A 25603-nucleotide genomic window follows, 5' to 3' on the forward strand; every position below is an offset into this window, starting at 1 on the left:
ATTTTAAGATATAATTAGGACTTTACGATTGTTTTTAGCTTTTATTTCTCTTTGTTCATATTGAGCGAATATTTTTTTGCTATGTTGTATAGTTTGAATGTTTGAAGCTAAAATGAGTAAAGATTTTGTGCATGAAGATGAAATTTAGTATTGAAACTATGGGAAGACTAATTGAAGGGCCAAAAGAAGTCACATTGGAGCCTGAATCAAAGAGAATCCAGTTGAAGTGAAGGTGGCACATACACGCACGATTTTGAATGTTATATTCTATTCCTTTTTTTAGATTTTTTGTTGTTGGACTTAGTCCAATATTTTTGTAATTAGGATAAATGAGAATTCTCACTCAAGGATTGAACATACTTTGCATTACAATTCTCTAATTTAGAATTTGGTATTCTCTTCTCCATCACGAGTGAGTAATTCCATTTGTTTCTAGGATTGGGGTTATGCCCTTTTACATACAGTAGACACTTGTTCTTATTTATATTCATTGAGTATTGTGAATTGAATAATTAAACAGTTTTATTTGTGAGTTGTCTGACTAACAAATTACACCTCTTAGATACATTGGGGAAAGACCAAGATGTGAACCCTACTATCTGACTATTCAGTCATTCAAACTAGAATCATAATTCACGAGAGTAGTCTTAGGATTCTCTGGGGTTTCTAGAATTCACATTGGATTGCTACAAAGTTATTAGATAGAAATATTCAAATAAATGATTCAATTGATAATTGTGCCACGAGAATGGATGCGACTTCAATTGAGTACACGTGTTGGAGTTTGAGAGAGAATGATACATACCAAAGAGCAATTCACCCTCACAACTTAAAGTTCATGAAAATAGGCAAAATAATTATTTGTAAATGTAAAGGCGATAACTTTTATCCTGAGAAACATCTAAATTTTTCTAGGACCAAACACATGAACAAAGCTCCGATAAATATACTGTGGAAGAAGACAAATTTTCACTAATATGTTCACTCTAACTCATCTTGCAATTTTATCCTCGAATTATCAATATTTTTCTTAATTCGCTTCCAGTTTGTGTAAGAACAAACTTGGTGTCAGTTTTGATCATGAGACTAGATTATGAAAATAATATGTGAAGAATTGAATAGGAATTAAAACAATTGAGGGACTAAAATAGGAATTAAAACAATTGAGGGACGAAGTACAAGCTCATATTCCTTGCTTCTTGACAACTACGTAAATATCACAATAACAAGCACCTTAATCATATGAACCAAGAAGGAAAATGAATATACAGCACCATATGAGTCTGAATGTTACAAATTCTGACTCACACTATCGAATTATATAAAAAATAAACAAATAAAATGTGATAGTTTTCAAATCCAAGCTATTCATTCATCAATCAAGGACCAGACATAACTGATAGTTGGCAAGAGAAATATCAGTATTTTAGACTGTCTAGCCTAGACAAGTTTGTTGAATTTAGGACAAGGTTCTTCTATTGAAGGACTCCACCGTTATGTTGGCAGTGAAAGCAGGAATTGAATTCATCTTCCGAACGAATATCTCAACCTGACAATGTACGAGTCACATTTATATATCTCAGTACATAGCATAAGACATGATGGTACAAGTTTATACTATACATAATTAATGCATCTAGGAGTGCCAATTGGCCAGTCCAATTTGGCAATTTCACACTAAATCAATCTTAATTTTAGTGTTTCAACTTTAATTTACAAAATTATCATGGATTAATGAGTATAGAGGAATGTAAATAGGTAAGTGAGAGTACCAATAGTCTGACCCTTAGGGACTGGACAATGTTATCAATGTTCCTTTCTTTTGGTTTAATCAATGGTATCTTCTTATTCTATCAGTAAAGAACTCAACCATTTAGAAATATGTGATTGCCCTTCCAAACATTTGTCACTCTTAGGAATTAAACCTTTAAACTTTTGGTTGATCTATGGCTCTAGTGAGATCTTACACAACTAGACTAATATATATATATATATAGAAATATATTATTTTTTGTTTATAACATGTGATAATGTAAAATATATTGAAGAAAAATACTCCAAAATATTCCGTGTATCGTATCTAATATTCTCATACTTCAATGATATGTATCCATGGAGCACTGAAATTATTTTTTTAAAAATAAATGAATTATAGATAAGATCAGGATACTCTCACAATGTTTTTCGATTTCTCTCAGAAAACAAAAACTACCATGCAGAAGCATTTGAAGACACAGAGAAAAGCATAATACACAATCAGTTAAGATATACATAACAGTCAATCTACTAAATGGAAATATATAGAGAGACAAAAGACAAAGCACATGTATATTGCATAAAAAATGAAGAAATGCATCTCCATAATGATTATCAATGATTAAAGAAGTTCAATATTAGTCCTATTTATGGTTAATAAGTAATGATTTCTCATGACAATATGATTTTCATTTTGTATCTAGTGATATCTCAGAAGTATGTTCTTTATTTGAAATTTCACATCAATATTTATATGATTATTATGTTTCATGAATTTTACGCACTTTATCTATGAATCCCAAAAGGTATCATATCATATCATGTATTTTTAAGAATATACATAGTGGCATATCAGATCCATATTGTATTCAATACTCATATTAGTAGCACTCATAGATTGACATTATGAATAAGAGAAAAATGTAAAAATAATTTAATGTTAAGTACTAAAATAATTTTAAAATGTCAAAATCTTGTTTTGCAAAACAAATGTTGTATAGTACATCAAAGGGTATTACAATAAATTTCATTTTGTTTTGTTCATGACATGCATATCAAACCATATGGAGCACAAAAATGCTTGTTTTGTGCATCAACCACCAAGCAATATATGACAAGAAGTTCTGTGATTTAGTAATTTGACCTGTACTGTTCTCTCTGTCGGTTTACTCAAACTGACCCCTTATCCTATATGTTCTAGCAACCCCATAGTCATCAAGCTTGAGTGAGTATGAACCGTGAATAGTATAGCAGTGCTTGGTCTTATGGGATCCATGTAAGGTATTTGGTGGGATGTCATTATGAGTTGTGTGGGCGTGCCAAGCAAGAGGTGTCATTTTGGATGGCAATCATGTGAAAAATTATTGATTGTGTCATAAAGACCCCTATGTCCACCACCTAATCTACCCCCGGAGGAATATGTGCTTCTAAAAGATCTTTTATATTATGCTCTATACCGAAGTTAGTTCTATGCATATGACCAGCAACCAGAAAAAGAAATGAAATAGCTAAGTGATGATGACAATATTGGTTAGCCATAAACTTTGCGTTTGCGGATGAAACCCATGAGAAGTGTTAAAATGGTAGTTCCCGCTCCTCACACCAAACTTTTGTGTATATGAATTTAATGTATAACTTATACTATACTATCAGACTTTGTATTATCATGCCTGATACAATCAAGCTTTATCCTATATTGTGTACAGAACTGCCTAATAAAATAAGTAAGACGAAAGCACGTGTATGGCTCAAACAAAACCTTTACCAACATATTAAAGAAAAAGCAGAGGAACAGCACATTTACACATGAGTTGAAGATCCTAATTATTTACCTGCTGTATTTATTGAAAAATATTAAAACAATATTTAAACTTCCTTACCTGACGGGATACCTCAGGCTGAGAGGTGTAATGATTAACCTGTTAAGAAATAATGAATACAGAGAAAGGATTTCAGAATCTTTTCATGCCATCATAGTGAAAACAATCTCAACATATTTTCTCTGATTTTTACTTTTTGGATGACCAGAAGGCCCAAATTATCTGTTGGAACTTGGAAGAAAATCACCACTTAATCTTCAATATCAACCCAAACTGATTTGTATGATTAAACAGAGTAAAATTACCAATCCTCATTATTAAATCCAGTACAGAATGCAACATCTTACCAAAATAGTAGTATTCCCTGATTCATATTCAAATTCAAGCTTCTCGTCGTCACTCTGAGCATAAATTGATTGCAAGGTAAATCGTGTCACTGGGATTCCATTTGACCGCTGATGTTCATCCATCACAATCTGCAAATATAATTAACATCAAGCATAGAAGCATTCTAAGTGTCATCAGAAAGATAAATACATTGTCAAAGAATCAATTGTCAGCTTTCTCCAGTTTGGAAATAACAAAATTAGAAAATGATCAGACAAAATTTCTTGGAGACAGAAATTACAAATCCAGCATGCAGGACCATTGATAACATGTCTAAAATTGCCACAAAAGTCTTATGTGAGTTCTTGTTTCCCAAACTATTGTATGTGTAGAATTACCCAATTCAACTATAAGCAAGGTGTTGTAGAAACTAGAAGCCACCCTAGGACAAAAGCATGCTACTATATTACTTGAAAATATAGTCATTAAGAATGATGCATGCAGGTTTCTCTATACCAAATTACATCTTTAACTAGATGATAATGTTATCAAAGCTAAGGTATGTGCTCATCCAAAAAATGAAAGGAGGCAACACCATTTAGTGTAAAAACTTTGGATTTACATAAAAAATTGTAAAATGATTGCAACAAAATTTGATCAGTATATATCAACCTTGTAACCAAAAAGCTCACAGCATGCCCTCCGGAAGACTGAAATGCGGTCTGCAAACACTGTCTTGTATCTGTTGATGTTTCAATATTTCTGTTATTCCAGAATCATCCCAATAATGACAAACACATAATGTACCGAAGTCAGCACATTATGCACATCAAACACTTACCTTTCTTCTCGCTTCTCAAGTGTTGCAATTTGCTCTTTTAATTGCAGTATCTTATCTGATATGTAGCTATCTACCAGATTTACAGCTTCTCCTAAACAGTTAAAACTTAAAAGTAATCAGGAAAACCCACACATTTGATAATATTCTTATTTGAGCGTTACTATAACAATACTGAGCCTTGGACCACTCTTAAGGCCTTAAAACATGCCTTTCATTTCACTTGTATTCTTAGCTCTCCTATCCCCCTCACTTAAGGCTGCAGCAAAGACCATAATTCTTTTCCAAAATTGGGGAGCTATGCAAAGGATATGGAAATGGCACTTAGATCAGAAGGCTCCTATATGCTTGAATTAGTTTCCTGGGCAGGTGCTAGGAATAGAAATAAATCCCATATTAAGAATGTGTATGTTAGGAGAAATAGGCCCAGAATGTAAAGGAGGGTTAGAAGTTGTGTAACAAAACAGTTAAGAGTAGTTAGGAGGGATAGACTATAAATAGAAAGTAGTTGTGTAGTTGGAGTATCTTTTCAGAAAGTTAGAATTGGAGGGAAAGCTAACTGATTTGGAAATCAGTTAGTCTTAGGGATTTACTTCTCAAAAGTGTAAACTTCACTATTGATTTTCAATCTTGCAATAAAGAAATAATTCAAGATCACAATTAATCTTGAATCCATTCTTCTTCACCTATCTCCACTCTTTCTAAAACCAGTTCTTAAGAGCAGGTTTTTTAAATTCAAACCAAGCAGTTCAAACTTGTACTGCAAATACCTAACAAAACATTCCCTCATAGTTTCAAGCTCAATCCTTTATGCGATGAATTCATTCATCTAACCCAACTAAGCCAAGTCGAACGCTTAACTTTTTAGATAATCATAACCACTCAAATTAGCTGATGCTAAGTTAAACTCACAATTAGTAAGTTGCTAATTTAAGGTAACTACTTGGAAGTTCAAAATGAGCCCTCAAACTTCGACATCATAAAATGAAAACAGTGATTAAGAAGAATATGCTAAACAGACAAGTAAATAGAGATAAACTCTAAGTCAGGAGGCTAGAACTTTGATAGCTGGCTTCTGAAAGATGCAATATGTGAATTATATTATAGATGGTAATTGGTAAATATGTTCCACTAGTGGAACAAAAACAAAATGCTACCTCATAACTTTTTTTATCTGTAACTTCATCAAAAATTATGATATATACTGGAACAATTCTAATTTGTACTGAAGAAGTTCTGCATAAGGAAATGAAAAAAAATAAATAAAAGCTAGTCGCTGTAGAGCATCATTCTCTTTGATTCAGTACTTCCCTTAATAGTAAAATTTGTAGAATCACTTACAAAAAAGTTCAAATTAGTCTCCTTTGTCCCCACCAGCCTGTATTACCAACTTCTTTTCAAAGATAACATTTAGACCTAAACATCCTTTGTCATTACAAGGTTTCTTACCTGATTGAAGCTTCAATTCTTCAACAGCTTTTAATTTTTCTTTTGTTTTTTGCAACTCTGTTTGCAGTGCTTCTATGGTTTGTTTGGCCTCATTATCAACAGTAAGAGTATTCACCATCCGCAGAACTTTTGTGTTAGCAGCAGAAAAATCGCCATGACCTAACTACAGAAGGAAAAGCAATGTGAAGACTGTCAAATAACTGCAAAATGAAAGCCAAATATTGGACAGCCTAATTTTAGTTTGGTTAATGGAAGAATTATGTAAGTTCTTCCTTAATGAGCCGCCAATACAAGAAAAGGAAATCCATATCAATGCTCATATTGAAGATGGTCATTTAAGGAAATACAAGGGACTTCAATTTGATGATTTTATGCATGTGAAATGTAATAAAAATGAAAAGCTACATAATATCCATTTAAGTGTTGGGCATTTTTCCCCCTAGAACCAACCTTTGCCTCTAATAGAGAAATCTCTGAACGGAGCCGGTCACTCTCCCTCTCCAATGACTTTACTCTTCTCGCCTCATTATGCAATTTCTCATTAAGTAAATTTATTTCCACGTGCTGACGATTATTAGTTGTTCTCTGCTCATGTAAGGTACTTTGTAATTCTTTAATACAAACATCATTTCTTGCAAGAGATGTTTCAAGCTCCTGCATGTATCAACAAAATAACAAGAAAGAGAACACTGAGAGACACATGCTAAGTTAAAGAGTAAAATTCCATTTTAGTCCAAAGATCTCATTACTTTAGTCCCCTATTCATAGAAGGTAACATATATTTGGTCCTCCAATGAAAGTTGTCATCAATTTAATCCCTCAATCACAAAAGGTGGCGTTAATTTAGTCATTCAACCATATGCACTAACATCAATTTATTCCCTCCATTAAAGGTATTTCTCACAATACAACAACTTTGATGTCACTTTAAATGATTGAGGGACTAAATTGATGCCAATCTCCCTTGCAGGAAAAATTGATGTCACCTATTCATTGGGAAACTGAAATGGATTTTTACTGCAAGCTAAATGATAACAAAAACAGGGGGAAATGCAACCTGAATAGGATTACCACTTTTTGGTCCATCCCCAGCTTCACCATTCTTCAAATTGGAAAGATTTCGTAACTTATTTCTTTCCTCAGTAGTAACAGCAAGCTGCAAGACGACAAAAATGTAACTGAAAGCACAAAACTGAAATTAATGGAAGACAAATGACTACATATTTCAGACATTTCTATACACAGTCATCATAACTGTCATGGAGCAATTAGTTGGTTGGTGCCCCAATGACAATCAGTTTCTTCAAAATATACTAGAATTATAACAAAATGGGAGCAATTAATGCAGGAAATAACCTGAGGTATTGAGAATCTAGAGAGAAGTTTCAAATAATTATAAAAAGGTAGCTCAATGCACGAGGCTCCTACCTAGTAGGGTCAAGGGAGGTTAGATGTATGCAGCCTTACCCCCGTAAGCTGAGAGACGCTTTCCGGAATTTGAATTTGTGAACACATGGTCACAAAGCATCAACCTTACAGTTGTGCTAAGGCTTACCCTCATTAAAATAATTATCAAACTTTTAATTAAATTGAAGTGCTATATGAGGACTGTGTGCCAAGCATGGTGGCTTTGCACTATTATTGGGGTGTGTTTGTTTCAGATTTGAAAAAAAACAATTACCAGATAATCTTAAAGTCCAAAAGTCCAGCTAAAAAATTCAGGGTTTTTTCACCCAAAATAGGATTATCTAAATAATTTATACATATACATTAATTCACCTATTGTAACTCTTCCTCATCTGTAAGCTCACTATAGCTTCCAAATCCTACATTTCCTTGGTAGTGTCCAAAACTCCGGTAAATTAATATCCTAACTTTTATCTATTAGTCCATATTAAGCTATCCTTATCAGTACTGCTTCATCAGTCCTATAAGTGCATGCTCTAGAACAGACTAGTTATCAAGAATAGCATATAATAAATCAGGAATTCCAAATATTACAATGGAACTAATGCATGAAGCAAGATAAAGCATCTAAAGAATAAGTCTGGTGTTCATCAATTACTAAAGTGCCATACTGGCCTATTCAAACACTGACCATTAATTCAATCTGGGTAATATCTGATTTTAACACTTCTACCCTCTCTTTGGCCAATACAGCCTCAGTTTCAGCATTTTTTTTACCAATCTCAGCCGCATCCAGAGCCACTTCCAGTTGTTTCAAGCGGGCAGTTCCCTCACCCACCTTCCGCGTGCTGTCAATAACCTCTCTGTATTGATAGAAGATATCAAGATCAAAACATAATATATACTTGATCACCATGTAAAGCTGCATAACAATGTCTCCTTTTTGCTACCAAAAAAACTGACAAAGCAAACTCAACATGTGAAGAGTTCCTGCCTAGGTCTTACACAGATTCAGTACAGTGTGTCATTTGCACACTGACAAATGCATTAGAGGAAACACATTATCATGCATATTGTTGAATACAAAAAAATTTGTGCATCAGCACAAATTAGTCTCTGCACCAGCATGTATAGCCAAAGTTGTGTCATTGTATATCCCAAAAGAAAAGGTTGTGTCATGTAGTCATCAAAGATATAAATTCTTTTAACTAGGGAGGCCAGTAGATCTCAAAATTTCCATGACTCGAGGTGCACTCATAAACAAAAAAGATTATGGGGGTCATATCATATCCAGCCGCAAACCACAATAAAATACAAAGAATATTCCAAGGCTATTAACCCTGACAATGCCTCTGACATCTCAAATAGTCAAATTTATTGATGTAGGTATGTGGCCAAGCAAATAAAACTTAAGCTGCTCACTTACTTTTGTAAAGCTGCAAATTTAATAGGTATGTCCTCAAAACATGAGACACCAGGTATATCTTTAATCATAGATCTCCAGGATGATATTTCATCCTCCAACCTTTTCAAATTTAGCTGGACTTCAAGAAATTTAGACAGCTCTGATTCGGCCCTTTCCCTGCGGCTTTTTTCCTCCAACAATTTCTCCTTTAAAAGCTCAACGTTCTCATGACTTGATCTTAGCTTTCTTGCTTCCCTTACTTCAGATTCCTGAAATGACAAAATAAACAGGATGCATTATTCAGAATTTCCACACATCAAGTCATCAATATGACCTCATATAGTAACACTCAAATTAAAAAGAGGCACCAAGATCCAAGATAAAAAATCAAAGCAAACTTACATAATTGTGAAGCTCCTCTTGCATATATTTGACTAAAGCATTACTATTCAAAGAAGCAACATTTTGAGTTGAGAAAGTTGACAGTTTTTTCTCAACTTCAGTCTTCTGGTGCAAACACTGGAAATGGGAAACATGGTGTAATTCCAATATGAGTGCATAATCTTGTGCAAAAGGGAAGATGGCAACAAAATGAAGTGGGTAGAACATTTACATGCTAAACAACAATAACCAAACCTTAGTTTATTTATATGGATCAAACGAAATCATAACGCTCTATCATAAATCATGTCCATTAACAAAATATTGATTTCACTCTGTTTCTTGAAGTTGGACTAACCTCCATTTGGTCTACTCTACTTACTGGGGCTTCTAACGGTCTCCTCCACTCATGCCCAAAGCACCTAAGACACAATTTTACCATCTTTTCTACCATAGGAGCTACCTCACATTTCTCTCTAATTCATCCATTCATTTTTAATCCTATATTGTCTAGTGTGTCTTCTCATACTTGAGTTTTTTCCGCCGTCGATGTTTTAATGCACAACATTCAATCCCATATAACATTGTGAAGCTTATAGTTGTGCAGTGAAATTTTCTATTAAGCTTGAGTGACACATTTTATTATATGACACCTGAAGCATTCTGCTATTTCATCCACCTCACTTGATCCTATAGTTTACATCTCCTTTCATATCCCTAATGTGTTCTATGATCAACCTATGATACTTACAACTAGTGATTTGGTATGATATAATCTCTTATTTTTACCTCTATAGCGTGGTTTGTTTGCCTCTTGCTAAACTTACACACAATAGAGAAATCTTTTGAAACCTCATCTTATGTTCTTACATTGTTCTTGTCCCCATCATACATACTCCCTTCTTCTCTAGAGTTTTCCATAATACCTCTCTAGGCACCTCATCACATGCCTTCTCCAAATTGATGAAAATCATATGTAAGTCCCTTTGGTTCCTTCTCTCCATCAATCGCCATAGCAAGTATATAGCCTCCATGATTGATCTCCCCGAAATAAAACCATATTGATTTTCATTTATAAGTGTCTCTTGTCTCAACCTCCACCCAATTATCCTTTCTCATAGCTTCATAGTATGACTCATGAGCTTAATTCTCTGTAGTTTGCACAATTTTGTATATCTCTCTTGCTCTTATAAATAAGAATTAAAATATTTTTCTACCACTCGTCTAATATATTTTTAGAGTTTATAAATTCATTGAACAACTTTGTAAGTCAACTATTGTCTAGCTCTCCTAGAACATTATAGGCATCAATAACCACTTCTTCATTTACATTAAAAAAACTGCAGCCGAGTTTCAGATGCTTACAACACCAAATGGACTCTAAAATCACAAAGTAGGCATATCTTTGTTGTGTTCACAAATCACAGGAGATTATTAAAGAAAAGATAAGAGCTAATGTGATGGGGAAACCAAACCTGATTGAGTTGGTCCTTAAGATGTTCAAGTTGTTGTTTTAGCAACTGTAATTCGGTCTCAGCGTTAGTAGCTCTGCATTCCATTTGTTCAAGCTAGGATGATGAAAGGAATGAATACACAAGATTAACAACAAGTGAGTGAAATGGTTGATAGATACATACATTTGCAGTTACAGGGAGAGAGAGAGAGAGAGAGAGATGAAAACAGATGTAATGGTGAGAGGTTATGTGTAGTTACATTTGCAGTTAATCTAGCAACAGAAAGGTCAGAGTCAGATTTGAGCTGTGAATTCTCAAAATATAGTTGATTTTTGTCCCTCTCTATTGTCTCAGAGAGAGTGCGGAGCTTTACTTCCAAAGATTTAGCATTATGTTCAGCGGAAGCAGCATCATTCTCAGCTTTTATGCGAAGATTGATCTCATTTTGAAGTTTGACCTAATTTAATTTAATTAACTCGAAGAGAGTGTTAGATAGATAGATATATAGATAGATAGATAGATAGAATAGAAGAATAAAAGAAGAACTATGGACACCTGGAGTTGAGAGTTGATTTGAAGTTGTTTAGATAAGCGTTGTTGAGAATCAGAGACTTCTTTCAAAAGCTGTTGTTGGAGAGCTTGTTTGTGACCTTTGGCAGCAGCCAGTTCCTGCTCCGTGTACAACAATTGATCAACTACTTTCTTTTTATCAAATTCAAGTTTGTGGAAATTGGAATCGAGAGTGTCGTATTTAGAACGATAGTCACTGAGTTGATCTTCAGCAGTGGTTAAGGCGTCAATGAAATCGGATTTAACCATTTGGCGACATTGATAGGTACACAGCATGTGCTCCATAACGGGTGGATTCTCCTCAGATTCTGGCACCGGATCATCCTCGTAGATGACCACCTGGCCATGGCCATCGGGGCGTGGCCTCTTCGAGGGAGGAGGAGTTCTCACTATCATTCTCTTCTTCAATTTGGATATAAGACTTCAAATAAATTTGTTTTCATCTACCTTAGGGTTTTGATGATAAGCTAGAAAAAAATAAGTGATGGAAGCCCAAGAAGAAATGGACCGGGGGAGTGATGGAAGCCCAAGAAGAAATGAGATTAGGTTTTTGTTTGTTAATGAATGAAAGAGTACATTTATTATAATTGAATTGATTCCTAGGTAAGGAAACGCAGAGAGAGAGAGAGAGAGAGTGTGGGAAGAAATGGAAGGAGAAGGCGGTGAAGAAGTAAGCATACAAGAGTTGGCCTCCAATCTCTCAATCTACAAAGATCAACTTCACCAGGTTACTCTTTCTCTCTTTCTTTCTTTCTTTCTTAGGGTTTATATTATTATTATTGGTCCTTTGATGAATGAATTATTTGACAACTTGATTCAGGTGAGACAACTTTTAAATGATGATCATGCTAATTCTGACTATCTCGACATGGAAAGGGACCTTACCGAGGTATGTCTGCAATACCCTTCATATGCACCTCTCTTTTTTAATTTGTTTTATTTTATTTCTATTCTTCATCCAATTAACGCTTCTTTACATTTTCATCACTTCTTAGCTAAGGATCAATAGGGGTGTACTGTAATTACTCATGATTTCAAGTTGCAGATCCTGAGGACCATGACAACAAACAAATTAAAATCAATACTACATCTATGTACCCAAAATAAAATCAAAACCTCATCAAAATGCCCATCACTTCTATCTTGATTCTGTTTGTGCAGGCACACTCTTTGTCGTGATGTCCACCATGCTTTCTCCCTCCCACCTGATATGAGATGTTCACACTGACTTTCAAAGTTCAATTTTGACATTAATTTGGTTTACAATATGTTCACTTTCTGAAAACTATTTGTTTTACTGAACTGGAACACTGCCTAAAATTGTGCCACACAGGTGATTGCTTTGACTGAAGAACTCCTCGCAACTGCAAAGCAGAATGAATTGTCTGCTTCAAGTACTGCTCCAAATGCTAGTGCAACTCCAAGTTTCTCAAAGCGTAAGCAGAATGAAGTGGTATGTCCGCAATTGTCATTATCCTTGTTTGACATTCATGTATATTTCTAAAGGGTGCAGAATATGTCTTATTCACTATACTGTTATCTGTGATATTGTGAATCAGGATAGGGAAACACATGTTTAGCAATTTCCTTAGCTTCTTTTACATGTTTACTGTCCCTGAGTTTACTTTTTCTTTTCAAAGATATAATAAAAATAACTTTGTTGACTTGGGATTACGCGAGCAATTGCTCATTTTAAAGAACACAATACACACATATTTTGCTGACCGACCACAGGTTTCAGAACCTTGAGTAGGATAAATATTAATTCAGATCAAACTCATATTCTCATATGCATTTTAACTTCTAAGGATCATATCTTATCCCTCTTCCCTTTTCTTCTTCTGTAGTCCTTCCCTTCTTTATGTTGAAGAGAAAGAATGGTTGCCCATTTTCTGGTGCCAGTCGCTTACGGGTTGTCTGCTATCTCTGCTTTGTTTTTAACTTTAACATGCAGTGTCTATACCGTGATAGACTTGACCTGCTTCTGGGTTAATCTGTAAATGAAGCAATCTACCGATATATGTTAGAACTGTGCAGATGACAACATCTGTGCGAACTACACTGATGTTAAAAATTAACAAATAACAGACTGCATTGCCTTATACTATCATAGAACTGCCTAGTCAAAATTGACTTAATGCTACCATACATGCATACATTGACTAAATTTGATACTTGATGAAATTGTAATTTGGCAGAAGTTGTGGAGGTGACAATTGAGATCATCTCTGATGAATTACCTACAACATTTTTCTCCTGTTCATTACTAATTCTATGTTTTTTCCACTTTCAGGATCTGGAAAGTAGTTCTGATCATCAAGGGAAATTTCCTGTTGGTGCTAAAGTTCACGCAGTTTGGAGTGAAGATGGCGAGTGGTGTGTCAAGCAATGCTTTTCCTTATAGTTGTCCACCATTGTCGAGTGGTGTGTAAGTTTCCATTCGATTAACCTATGTTTTCTCTTTGCTTAATTTGTTCTGTTATGAATGTCCAGGTATGATGCAACAATTGAGGCTTATACACCAAATGGTTATTATGTGTTTTATGACAGTTGGGGTAATAAAGAAGAGGTATGGTTTCTGAAACTACTTGATGCAAACTTGATCTCTAATCCTAGCATGGAATCTAATTTAGTCACTGCATAAGATTTTCTCCAAATTCTGCATGATTTGAGTTATCTTGTTTTGCCCTGTTGTTAGGGAAATAATGAGAGGGATTAGGTTGTAATGGAAGTCCAATGCCTTGTTTGGTGGAAAATCTATATTGAACATTGTTAAGAACCAAAACAATTCTAAGAGGGAAATTGCACAGAAGAAGTAAAGGTGAGAAGAGAACAGTAAGGTATATTGTATTATTGTCAAAACAGGGAAAAAAGTTTACAATAGAATGACTCTATTGCCACAGAGCATAGCTCCTAATAGAGAGTCACCTCTCTATTTTATTTCTTAACAGAAAAGACTATTCCAAAAGATACCCCCCTCCTCTTTCTCTTACCTATTTGTAACCGAAAAATACTCAACACTATCCTACCAGATTTTGTCCTGTTCCCTTTACCACCTCATCATTCCCACATGCTCCCTTCTTTACCCGTCTAGTGTACACCTTCCACACCTTGGGCTCACTCCCTTCCTGCATCAATCTGTCTTGGGTGTTAATTGGGCCAACTTCCCCAATTGATGCTCTAACAAACATTGTTTGTAGTTGTATCTTTTATCTATCATTTATATAGAAGGAAGTCACAGTTGCTATTTTACCATAACAATCAACTATAATGTTTTGCTTTGCACTAAAAAGTTAAAATCTTGGATATGCATTGAACAAGGAATTATGTCATTCGTTGCTATCTTTGATCATCGACATCCCTTAATGTATTTTGTTGAAATAATGTATTGCTATTGTACAATATCATTGCATCTGACCTCTTTTTAGAATTATACTGCATGTATGCATGATCTAGTTGGTTCACAAACCCTTGAGTAGTAACATTTTTTTTTCTAGATATAGTTAATAATTATTACATTATGCTATAGTTTTTCTTTAAAATTAAATCATGTAATCTGTGTGGCGTCATGTTTATTAAAATGTTATCTAATGCTTTGTTGAATTGAGAAAGGAAATAGTGGAAATCATTTATCTCATAGAAGGTAAACTGTATGTAAATAGTTTTCAATTATGTGTGCCATCACGTGGATGGAGTTATTCTACAGTACATTGTTGAGTAGGGAATAATGCAGTTTCTTTATTTTTATTGGAGAAGTTTCAAGTTGCCTAAAGTATGTTTATGGTCCATGGAAATATATGAGTGGTTTTTTTGTTTTGGCCCCCTTTTTATTTTTGGTCCCAACTGGCACAGGGCATCTATGAGTGGGACCTTCACTTGCCATGTTAGCGCTTAATGAAGGCTCACTAATGGCAAGGCTTAAAGACAAATTAATTTTTTTATAAACCCAGAACAAAAACAAAAAAGTTAAAGAAGGAAGCTATAATTTAAGTTATGTTCAAGCATTCTGTCTGTTTTCAAGTTTCTTATATCTCAATGTAAACCTTTGTTGATGGTGGTTGCTTATTACAGGTGGATCCTGCCAATGTAAGGCCAATTCAAGAAGGCACTGTTGATGCTTTGTTAGAAGCTGAGCGAGTTGCTGAGGCTACAAAGCAGGCCATCAAACGTAAAATTGCACAGGCTGCATCTTTTGATTTTCAATCAAAAAGCTTACCTGCAAAGCTTCGTATAGAGCCTGATGATCCAGAGGATGTGGTGAGTTTTGGAAAAATTTCATTCTCTATTCTTTTTTTCTTCCCCTTAAAATTTTCAAATTCCTCTGTGAGAATTGTTATCTTCAGTATTGATGGAATGCTTCTGTTAGTCTCTCACCCTCTTTGCTGCTTTTAAAAGAATACTTGTTAATCACTCTACTGAAATAAAAATAAAATGAAGTATTTGTTTATATATGAAAACTAGTGCTTGTTAGTGGAATTCTGAAGCTGTTATTTTTTTGCCCAAGTTTATATGCGATTTAGCTTGGAAGCTATCCATCATATGTTTGCTAACTCAATGATTACAGAAAGCTGCCAAACGAAAGAAAATACATGCCTTCAAGTCTAAGATGCGGATAGAAAAACTTGAAGTCACACAAAATAAACGGCAAAATGCGTGGCAACAGTTTCAGTCAACCAAAGGAAAGACAAAAAAGGTAGTATTTTTAATTGTGTGATATGATTGTTCCTGTATACATTGTGTTGTGTTTTCTGATGCTTGGTTTGGTTACAGATTGGTTTCTTCTCAGGAAGAAAGCGGGAGAGTATTTTCAAATCTCCTGATGATCCTGAGGGAAAGGTTGGTGTGACCGGAAGTGGAAAAGGTTTGACAGAGTTTCAGAAGAGAGAAAAGCATTTTCATCTCAAGGATGGGACTGTTGAGAATGATGAGTGATTAAGCCTTGTCATTACAATGTATGTAACATGTGCTTCAAACTAAACCATTCTCGACCAGCCACATGTTTTCAACTCGAATACTTTGAAACTCTTGCATGATCATGGTTTTTAACAAGAGAATGTATTTCATGGAAAGCAATTCAATTATTAGAAAGAAGAAATTGTTTATAAGATATTTCCTTAAGCCTGCTTTTCATACAAATTATGTTTTTAATTTTAATTTGTAAACTAAGATTATAAATTATTAAGAATTATTAAAAGTTATTTGTTTATGTTATGATTATTTTAGTTAATTTTATAATATTTTTAAGTACACATTTTCAATAGTTATGATCACATTTTTATTATATGAGTAAGTACTAGTATTTATATCTTTTGGGATGTATGATTACCTCTACTCTAAGTGTTGCTCTCACCAAAACTTTCTAATTATATTTGGTAATAACTTTCTAATTTTTAATACCTATGATAAATGCTAAAAATATAAAAGTTAATATCAATATTTAAAAACATGACACACAACTAATAAAAGTTAGTAAACTTGAATTAGGCAATCTAAAAAATAAATAATACACGAGTGATAAAAAGCAAGTCACTATAACTTTTGTTTTTTCATAAACAAAAACTAAGTTTATTTTGAATCTATAGGTTGTAGAAAGAATGAGATTTTAAATATCATTATTCTTGTAGAAAAACCTTTTTCATGTAGCTAGATACTAGAAAATTATTATTATTATTATTATTATTAAATAATATTAAAGTGGTATATGATATTGTTTTGGATGGGTTAGATAAAGTAAAAAAAGGTGAAAATTTATGAATGGAAAATGGAATGACAATGAGAAAGGAGTGGTGAGGGATGTTGTGAGCCAAATCTAATGGATTGGAACGGTTGACTAGGAGAGTTATATGAAGTGGAGAGAGAGAGAGACAAATCCAAAGCGACGTCGTATTATGTGTGTGTGTGATAGTGAGGCACAATGAGTCATTCTTCCTCATATTCTTCACCCAATGTTTCGATGAAATCTATGTAAGCCCTATGACTTCAATAATATTATTATTATTATTATTATTAGTATAGGAGTAATATCAAATGGAATGAAATAGAATAGAATAGAATAGATTTGGTTGATGAAAATGGAGAAGATGGGTCCGAAATCAGGGAAGGATAGTTCATCTAAGGATGCTCGGGTTTTGGTCCGTGAAACGCTGCGTATGAGTGCAAACTTGGCTTCATCACCTGCATCTCTATCGAAATTGATATGCTGGGAGGAAATGGATGGTAATCGATGGAATTATGTGGCTGAGATTGAAAACAATAAGATTTCATTTCGCCCTCTCTCATTGCAAACACAAGAATCTCAAAAACATAATATTCCTCTTCCTATTCATGAAGTGATGTCATTCGTAAAATCGTATCTAGTTCCTGAAGGTTTCCCACAAAGTGTGAGCCCTTCCTATGTCCCTTACATGAGTTGGAGAGCTCTGAAACACTTATTTGGTGGTGCTATGGGCGTTTTCACCACTCAAACCCTATTGGCTTCTGTTGGTGTCTCCAAAAACAGAGTCGCCCCTGGTGCTGTTGCCATCAATTGGATCCTCAAGGATGGTGCTGGTCGCGTTGGCAAGATGCTCTTCGCTCGACAAGGCAAGAAATTCGATTATGATCTCAAACAGCTCCGTTTTGCTGGTGATCTTCTCATGGAGTTCGGTGCTGGTATTGAACTCGCTACTGCTACTTTCCCGCATCTCTTCCTTCCTTTGGCTTGTGCTGCTAATGTTGCCAAGAATGTTGCTGCTGTCACTTCTACTTCTACCAGAACACCTATTTACAAAGCCTTTGCTAAAGGTGAAAACATTGGTGATGTCACTGCTAAAGGAGAATGTGTTGGCAATATTGCCGACCTCGTATGTATCCCTCTCTTTACCAATCACCTATTACCTATCTACTATTCCCTTTTTCTGTTTATATTAACTAACATTTTCATTTTCCCATATTTTTATTTGCAGTTAGGAACTGGTTTGAGCATTTTCATTTCCAAAAGGAATCCATCCCTTGTCACTACATTTTCCCTCCTTTCTTGTGGATATATTCTCAGCTCTTACAAAGAGGTTTGCTATTTGTTTCTAATCATGTACCTCTCTACTAACAATCTTTCTTACTAATGCTTATTGCATCAATAGGTAAAGTCTGTGGTTTTGCAAACACTTAATTGCGCAAGATTCAGTGTGGCGGTAGAATCCTTCCTCAAGACAGGTATCATAACACTGATGTAGCATGCACTAGCATCATTTCATCATCTCCCCCCAACACACACATGTATATATACACATAGTGAGATAGAGAGAATGAAATGACTGTGTATGTTTTTGGCATTATCAAGTAGTCAACCCATGGCTGCTCTTATTGATCAAGCTGTTCTTTTGTACATTCACCTTCATATATACAAGGTCTAGTAGTTTTATCTGATATATATATATATATATATTATTATGTCATATGCTTACTTCAAAGTAATCTATGTCAGGACGAGTACCTACTTTGCAGGAGGGCAACATGAAAGAGAACATATTCAGTTTTCCATGGAAAGAGAGACCTGTAGTTCTGGGTATTCAATTAACTGATAGATGCCAATTACAGCCATCGTGCCTCAAAAATAAAAACAACTGAAATTTTCTGTTTATTGTCTTTTTAGGATCAAGAATCAAGGATGCATTCCAAGATCCTAGTATATATGTTGCCATAGAGCCCTTGTTTGATGTATGTTCTTTTTAAGTGCACAGCAATTTTCAGCTCTCTCTCAAGTTCATTATCTCTTCATTGAATTCGTAATACAATACATTCTCATGTTCTCATAATTTGGTGTTCACAGAAGGAAAGGTATATTGTGACATACAATCCCTCAAAATGTAAGGTTTATGCTGTGCTAAAGGATCAGGCGAAGCCAGATGACATTTTAAAAGCAGCATTCCATGTGAGATATATTGCTATCTTACAATTTAATTAGAAAATGTCGAAGGTGGAGGATTCTTGATCTGAAATGTACTTCAAATTTTAAATAACCTTCTTTTGCAGGCTCATGTGCTTTTGAGTTTCTTAAATTCAGCAAATGAAAGTAAGGTATCATCTTGGAAGCAGGGGGAGGATTTTAACTCAAATGTGACACACACAGTTTCTGATTTTGAGGCTCGTATTGCTGATTCTTGCAAGATCGTGGCAAATTCTTATGGGCTTTTCAAGAATAAAGCTAATGAACAGGTAATGGAGCTAGAATATCTATATGTTTGTTCTACATCTTATCATGTTTATCACTGCAGTATTTTTTTTTTAGTTTGCCTTTGAATATGTTTAGCTTTGAAATGTTATCGATGCTATTTAGATCTTAAATTTGTAGGCATGTGGAAGGCCTTGTGTGTTTTGCCCACCTGGGTAAATGTGAGTTATTTTTTTTATGGGAGAGAGAGGCAGGGGTACTAATTTGAGTTCTTGTTTTTGTCTCAATTCCAAAAATTGGTTTGTTGCCTGACGCCTTGGTAAGGGTTATACCTTAAACACTTGTTTATGTAATTCTGAAGGTAAGATAAAGAAGTATTTTCTTGTATGTTTCAAGAGCACGAAAGTGAGGGTATAGAATCTGGTTCATTCCCATCTTCATCAGGGATTACTTTTGAAATCCATTCTGTTTCTGTATATAAAATCATTGAAAATGCTACATCTAATCCATTTATTTGCAGGGTTGGACAATGTCAGAATCACTTCTAAATCCTGGTCGTGCTAGGCTGCATCAACTTGATAATAGATGATATTCTCATATTCTCAGCGCCTAGTGTTGGGTTTTGAGTACTAGAATTCTATGGACTGCTCTAGATGTAAAATGAGTCAAGTCAAGCAACTGAAGCTTAACTTCATTGTTCATTGCTCAAAGAAGACTCACAATGCTCAAATGGAATCATGGGATCCTTGATCCTCACAGAAACCAAATGAACTCAACGTAGGATGTAAGCATGGATGGCAGGATTTAGTTATAAGAATGAGTTGTTTGCATTACCTATTTACCACATAAATACCAAGTGAAGCAAGTGTGATTTGTTGCTATGTTTTTGGTCCTTAATCTTTTTGGAGTGGGGATTACCCTTTTTTAAGCTTTTTAGTTTCAATTAATTTGATATACATGTAGAAGCCTTATATGCAATCTCCATGTTGCATTCTTGTAAGTTTAATAATACGATTAGTTTGATTTAAGCAAAAGGCCCAATGTATTATTCTTCTAATTTTATTTGGCTGAGGCGGGAAGCAACGGTAGAACTCAGTACAAGCTGTATCCATACATAATAATCTCACTTTCACCATTCAATACCACCCAACTCCTAAATTCATAATACTAATAACTAGTCTCTTTGTATATGGATATGGGAACTGTATGATGTAAGGACGTAAACAACGACTGTGCCTGACGGTGTATTACTCCAGCTATGTCTTCCTAGTCGAATAAATCTCTTAAATTTCCAAAGAACCACTGTTTTCACTTTATTTTCTCTAAAAATAATAGATCGTTGGATCTTAACAAAATTCAGTGTCTTAATCAGGGAAAACATTTAAAAATCAATTACAAACAGTTAGTTTGTGCTTGAAAATGGTGTTCATGTTCTAGACAGAAGCAGGAGATTGTGGATAGGTAGCCAGAATAGAAAGCCTTCACATATAATTCTTCTATTCATACATCATTCACTTAAATACTTAATGGCTTGAGGAGAAATACATCACTCACAAACTAAAACTTCATTCAATTGAAATGCAATTTACTTAAGTAGCGAGCTACACCACAAGATATATTATTTTTATGTAAAAAGGAGAGAACTCAGACAGACGAAGAGTGAGATCAGGCATAGGAAATGATTAGATAGATAGATGGATACTTTCTAAAGTAGAGAAAGAAGAAGGAAATCAACACTTAGAGCTAATAATTATTATACTAAGTAGGCAGAGAGGGAAAGAAACATGCTAGCATGATTAAGGAGGTGGAGGTGGAGGTGGAGGTAGGAGATGATTCATCTTTTTGGCCAGATTGTGCTTATTGTTATGCATCCAAACCTTGAGCACTCTTCTCTTGACCCCAATATCTTGACAGAACTGTTGCACCACTGACTCCTCGTGCTTCTGAATTTTCCACCCAACCTTCTCCGCAAAGCTCAGCATTTTCTCCTTCTGCTCCTGGCTGAACTTTGTTCTGTGCCTTTTCTTCACTAATAACTGTGCTGCTGCTGCTGATCTAGCCACACCACCCTCTTCTTGTTCATCAGATTCTGAAGCTGCAAGTAGTGGCCCTCCTATGTTGTAAGGCATTATCATGTGATGTGGCGGTACAGTTCTTGTAGGTGTAGGGTACCCCAGAGCCTCAGGAGGTAAGATATTATTGTTCTTGTGATGATGTGGAGGGCCAATAAGGAATTTCCTCCTGCTGAAATTGAAAAGGTCATGAGGAGGAGGAGGAGGAGGAGGAGAGGGGTCACCTTCTACTTCTTTTCTGTGGAAGTTTCTGTGGCAATGGCAGGCTGAGCAGTTGAAAGCTTCAATGGTACCATCTTCACCACTTGGCATGAACTCACCACAACCATCAGTGGCATTTCCTCCCATTGCAGCTGCATGGTTCTTTAGGCATTCTCTGTACCTTACCACTTTCTGCTGCTTCTTGTTGTAGGGTCCTTCAGATCCATGAACATGATGATTATGATGATGATGATCCTCTTCCCCATTTGAAGTAGGAAGAGGAATCGTATTGTGTCCATGTCCATTCCCATTCCCATTTCCATGTCCCCCACCATCACCATAAATATTAATATTAGTGTTTATTGGGATTGGGATTGGGATTGGGATTTCTCCTTCCTCAATGGAAAGTTCCATTATATTCTAGGTACTATTGGAGACCAATCAAAAAAGACAAGAAGAGTGGAAGAATATAGATAGATGGATAAATAAGTAGGAAACTTGTAAAATGAGATGATTGTTGTAATAAAGTATCAGCTGACCTAGCTAGCTAGCTAGCTCCTCACTGCACAATTATCAACTCTTGAAACAAAACAGACTTGCTTGTTATCATTAATTAATTAATTAATTAATTAATGACAAAATCAGCAAGAGTAGCTATTGAGTGAGTAGAGAGAGAGAGAGAGAGAAGTTAGTTATGGATTTGAGTAGAGCTGTAGAGGTGAATGAACAACAGCAAACTATGAAATAGGGCATACAGGAAAAACACAAATGTTTGAACAAATTAAACAACACAGTTTGTATCTCTTAATGAGAAAGGGGAGAGAAAGTGAGACTAACAATGTGTAGCTCTAGCTAATAAGGGAGAAGATATTGAAGGAAGAAAGCTAACTAGAAATGTTAAACCTTGTAGTAGCATGTTTATTTAGGATAAGAGGAGAGGATTCAGAATGGAGGAAGATGTGTTTGATGATAAGGTTGAAGAGATGGTTATAAGAAAAGAGTGAGAGAGATAATTTATTTAGCTTAGAAGGGAATCAGTATACTAAAATAGAATAAACTAGAGTAAAATATATATAAGGGCAGTTGTAGTAGAAAGGAGGAGTTGAATGAGAGAGAGAGAGAGAGAGAGGTGAGGCTTTGTTTTGGGTTGGTAATAGTACAGTGAAGCACTAAACAAGGAAGAAAATAAAAAATAAAAAATAAAAAAAATGAAAAATGAATGAGAGATTGAAGGGAGAGAGAGAAAGTGAAGGGTATGTAGGTTGCTTTGCTTGCACTATCAGACATTGAGTTTACGCCATATAGAGAGCAGTGTGTGTGTGTGTGTCAGATAGTGGAGGAGAGGACAAAATAAGTCAGACAGAGAAAACCCATTAACCCCTTCATTCTTAAATTCAATCACAATAATCGGTTTTCAAAAAATAAATCATGTCTACTCTTATTTCTCACTTCCTTCATATCATTTCTAATATTGTACAAGTCTATTATTGTACTCCTATATGAACATGCTCACATATCACACCAAATCTTTTTATTTTTTATTTTTAAATAGTATAAAAATTTGTAAATTTCACTTAATCAATGCATGTTACATTTTAATTAATTAATACCTTAGCCATATCACTTAATCATTGTATGTTACATTCCAATATAGTTGGCGATATATATCCAATACAAAGTTAAACATATACTATATGTTGTTATTTATATGTTATTAAGTTATGTAGTAAAATAATAAAAAATTGAGACATCACATGGAAACAAATGATATAAATCAGTAAGAGCTGACGTAGTAATCTAGGAGCATAATTAATAATTAGTTATTCAACTAAATTGGGATGGTAAAATTACTTGCAACCACGTGGCAGCATAACTACTAATAATGGAAATAAATTATGGTGAAGTGGGAGTCGTTTTCTTTTTTATAATATCTATAATATACAGATTTCCTTGGGTCGACCTCATCTAATTAGTGGCATGACCATCAACGTGAAGTCCCGAGCTAGTAGATCTAAAAGATCAAACTAAAAAATTAGATTTCATTTATGTTGTAATTTAAAATTGGACAAATAGTTTAGAGAAGAGCTACTTCTACCTTTGTCGGATGACAAAATTATTTATTGTTCAAGAAACAACAATTCAATTTCATTCATATTATCACATGTAGATAGAATCATACAAAGTTACTTCAATAGAATCATACAAAGTATCCCCATAAAGCTGTTGTTTACATAATTCTCTACTGGGAAGTAGGAAAAGGATGGATTCCCTTCTTCATTATGTATTTGCTTAAACATCCAAATCACTTTATTCTTTTTATTATCCCTGCCTTTATTCCAATCTCCTCCACATTTAAAACTTTATATCCATCTTTACATTTTTTTGTTTTTATCCATGTTGTCTCTTCTTCTCGGAATTCTGCATGGATATTACTTTTCCTTTCTTGCTTTTTTTTTTCTCTCCTTCCTTTTTGTCTCATACAAATTTATTATCTATTTTTTACATTTTCTTTTCTACAATTTTCAACACTGTCTTTCTCCTTCCTGTAGCGTCTTCTTTTGTCGTTTAAATTGGTCGCACATAAATTATAAATTTTATATATGTTAAGTAAAAATATTAATAAATAGGTAGAATTCAACAAAACAAATAGGTGTTAAATTGGAATTTGGAAAACCCATACATATACATACATATATGTATACGCTTTATTACATCCTATCTACAAGATTCAAAGTTAGGATGGATTATTATTAGCCTATTCTTTTCTTACAACCTGCAGACAAGGAGTAAGGAATATTATAAAGATCAGATGTTCCCAATGAAAAGCTAACAACTTTTATCTTTACATTAGAAAACAAACTATTAAATGATGAAATAAAGAAAAAGCAAACAATTCTTCGTTTCTCTGATTTTTTTCTTGTTATTGAAAGTAGAGTAAAATATTCCTGGTCAACTTCATCTGATACAATCCGATCCCCATGATAATTTGCAAAGGTTTGCTTTGCATAATAAGATGCTGGACATTTTTCTAATTATTATTACAATTCCTATTTATTTGTTAAATTTAAAGTAATTTTTATTCCTATTATTTGTTAAATCTGAAGTGATTTTTATTCCTATTTATACGTTCTACGTATAAGTTTAAGGGTGTATTAGTTATGACTTTTCATGTTTATCTTTAGTCAATTCTTTCTTGATCTAAAAAAAATTGAGCATAAGGAGAGAAATAATAAATTAAGAAAAAAACGATAAATTTAATAAAAATTAATATATCTATTATTTTTCTGAAATTATGTTTTTTTGGTAATTAGATAGATAAATAAGAATAAATGTAGTATATTGGTAGCATGGATGAGTCAGAATTATTTATAGTGTGAAAAAAATAAAAAATAAATCAAAATGCAGTAATATTTATATCATTTTTATTTATAGTGAAATAATACTTCTATCTTTAATATTAAAAGAAAAAAGAAGTCACCTATACCTATGTGAAGAGGATCTTGTTAAGTTACTAGATGAACCAACCCGTTTTCCTAGGTGCCTTGTCTTAGGAAACCAAAGCCACCTTTATTATAGCAATCATTTTCCATTTAAGAACCAAAATGCTTAAACTACCTTTGTTTCTCCCTTCTCTCATTGTTTTGATCATTATCTTTGGACATGCTTCTGAGCATGAAGACAACTTGTATAATAATAATAATTCCTTTCTTAGTAACACATGTGTTTTCAAAATCATAAACTAGTGTTTGGCTCATTTGGGGATATATTTTCTCTA

General features: G+C 34.2%; 4 protein-coding genes and 1 long non-coding RNA gene across 8 annotated transcripts; 2 read left to right on the top strand and 3 right to left on the bottom strand.

Annotated features, from left to right (window-relative positions):
• Nucleotides 1171–11875, bottom strand: LOC109352659 (mitotic spindle checkpoint protein MAD1). Its single transcript, XM_019594815.1, has 14 exons — nt 11392–11875; nt 11096–11293; nt 10858–10950; nt 9404–9520; nt 9023–9270; nt 8288–8459; nt 7247–7345; nt 6640–6843; nt 6190–6352; nt 4744–4834; nt 4575–4644; nt 3923–4051; nt 3636–3674; nt 1171–1549 (listed from the first exon to the last, which is right to left on the bottom strand). The coding sequence occupies exons 1-14, from the start codon at nt 11800–11802 to the stop codon at nt 1460–1462; spliced, it is 2124 nt and encodes a 707-aa protein (XP_019450360.1). The 5' UTR covers nt 11803–11875; the 3' UTR covers nt 1171–1459.
• On the top strand, nt 11960–16529 carry LOC109352678 (survival of motor neuron-related-splicing factor 30-like). Of its 2 annotated transcripts, none has more exons than XM_019594839.1 (8): nt 11960–12133; nt 12227–12295; nt 12740–12859; nt 13700–13782; nt 13900–13975; nt 15478–15663; nt 15971–16099; nt 16177–16529. In XM_019594839.1, the coding sequence occupies exons 1-8, from the start codon at nt 12053–12055 to the stop codon at nt 16336–16338; spliced, it is 906 nt and encodes a 301-aa protein (XP_019450384.1). In that variant the 5' UTR covers nt 11960–12052; the 3' UTR covers nt 16339–16529. The 2 variants fall into 2 exon arrangements, with proteins under 2 accessions (XP_019450384.1, XP_019450393.1); XM_019594848.1 differs by lacking the exon at nt 11960–12133 and adding an exon at nt 12568–12642 and having other exon boundaries at nt 12256–12295.
• LOC109352772 lies at nt 13236–13693 on the bottom strand. The gene is made up of 2 exons (XR_002108401.1): nt 13385–13693; nt 13236–13311 (listed from the first exon to the last, which is right to left on the bottom strand). It is a non-coding gene; the product is annotated as an uncharacterized LOC109352772 (long non-coding RNA).
• Nucleotides 17199–20612, top strand: LOC109352670 (protein root UVB sensitive 6). The gene is made up of 8 exons (XM_019594825.1): nt 17199–18248; nt 18351–18452; nt 18525–18597; nt 18869–18949; nt 19037–19101; nt 19214–19315; nt 19417–19599; nt 20076–20612. Exons 1-8 carry the CDS (start codon nt 17472–17474, stop codon nt 20142–20144), a joined length of 1452 nt encoding a protein of 483 aa, XP_019450370.1. The 5' UTR covers nt 17199–17471; the 3' UTR covers nt 20145–20612.
• LOC109352689 (zinc-finger homeodomain protein 4-like) lies at nt 21018–22784 on the bottom strand. 3 transcript variants are annotated; one of them, XM_019594876.1, is made up of 2 exons: nt 22060–22784; nt 21018–22023 (listed from the first exon to the last, which is right to left on the bottom strand). In XM_019594876.1, the coding sequence occupies exons 1-2, from the start codon at nt 22240–22242 to the stop codon at nt 21352–21354; spliced, it is 855 nt and encodes a 284-aa protein (XP_019450421.1). In that variant the 5' UTR covers nt 22243–22784; the 3' UTR covers nt 21018–21351. The 3 variants fall into 3 exon arrangements, with proteins under 3 accessions (XP_019450421.1, XP_019450412.1, XP_019450404.1); XM_019594867.1 differs by having other exon boundaries at nt 21018–22127; nt 22164–22782; XM_019594859.1 differs by having other exon boundaries at nt 21018–22783.

This window comes from Lupinus angustifolius, chromosome LG01 (genome assembly GCF_001865875.1).
Source record: "Lupinus angustifolius cultivar Tanjil chromosome LG01, LupAngTanjil_v1.0, whole genome shotgun sequence".
Classification (NCBI taxonomy): Eukaryota; Viridiplantae; Streptophyta; class Magnoliopsida; order Fabales; family Fabaceae; genus Lupinus; species Lupinus angustifolius.

What these genes read in the sequence shown, in the direction of transcription:
- LOC109352670 (XM_019594825.1), top strand. Translation starts at nt 17,472, where the DNA reads ATGAAAATGGAGAAGATGGGTCCGAAATCAGGGAAGGATAGTTCATCT. An exon ending in TTCTCAGCTCTTACAAAGAG is followed by an intron (nt 18,453 to 18,524) that starts GTTTGCTATTTG and finishes TTGCATCAATAG; the next exon opens with GTAAAGTCTGTGGTTTTGCA. An exon ending in AGAATCCTTCCTCAAGACAG is followed by an intron (nt 18,598 to 18,868) that starts GTATCATAACAC and finishes AATCTATGTCAG; the next exon opens with GACGAGTACCTACTTTGCAG.
- LOC109352659 (XM_019594815.1), bottom strand. Translation starts at nt 11,802, where the DNA reads ATGATAGTGAGAACTCCTCCTCCCTCGAAGAGGCCACGCCCCGATGGC. An exon ending in TTAAGGACCAACTCAATCAG is followed by an intron (nt 9,521 to 10,857) that starts GTTTGGTTTCCC and finishes TCCCATTTCCAG; the next exon opens with TGTTTGCACCAGAAGACTGA. An exon ending in TTTCTCTATTAGAGGCAAAG is followed by an intron (nt 6,353 to 6,639) that starts GTTGGTTCTAGG and finishes TTCCTTCTGTAG; the next exon opens with TTAGGTCATGGCGATTTTTC.
- LOC109352678 (XM_019594839.1), top strand. Translation starts at nt 12,053, where the DNA reads ATGGAAGGAGAAGGCGGTGAAGAAGTAAGCATACAAGAGTTGGCCTCC. An exon ending in TGGAGTGAAGATGGCGAGTG is followed by an intron (nt 13,783 to 13,899) that starts GTGTGTCAAGCA and finishes ATGAATGTCCAG; the next exon opens with GTATGATGCAACAATTGAGG. An exon ending in CTGATGATCCAGAGGATGTG is followed by an intron (nt 15,664 to 15,970) that starts GTGAGTTTTGGA and finishes CAATGATTACAG; the next exon opens with AAAGCTGCCAAACGAAAGAA.
- LOC109352689 (XM_019594859.1), bottom strand. Translation starts at nt 22,242, where the DNA reads ATGGAACTTTCCATTGAGGAAGGAGAAATCCCAATCCCAATCCCAATC.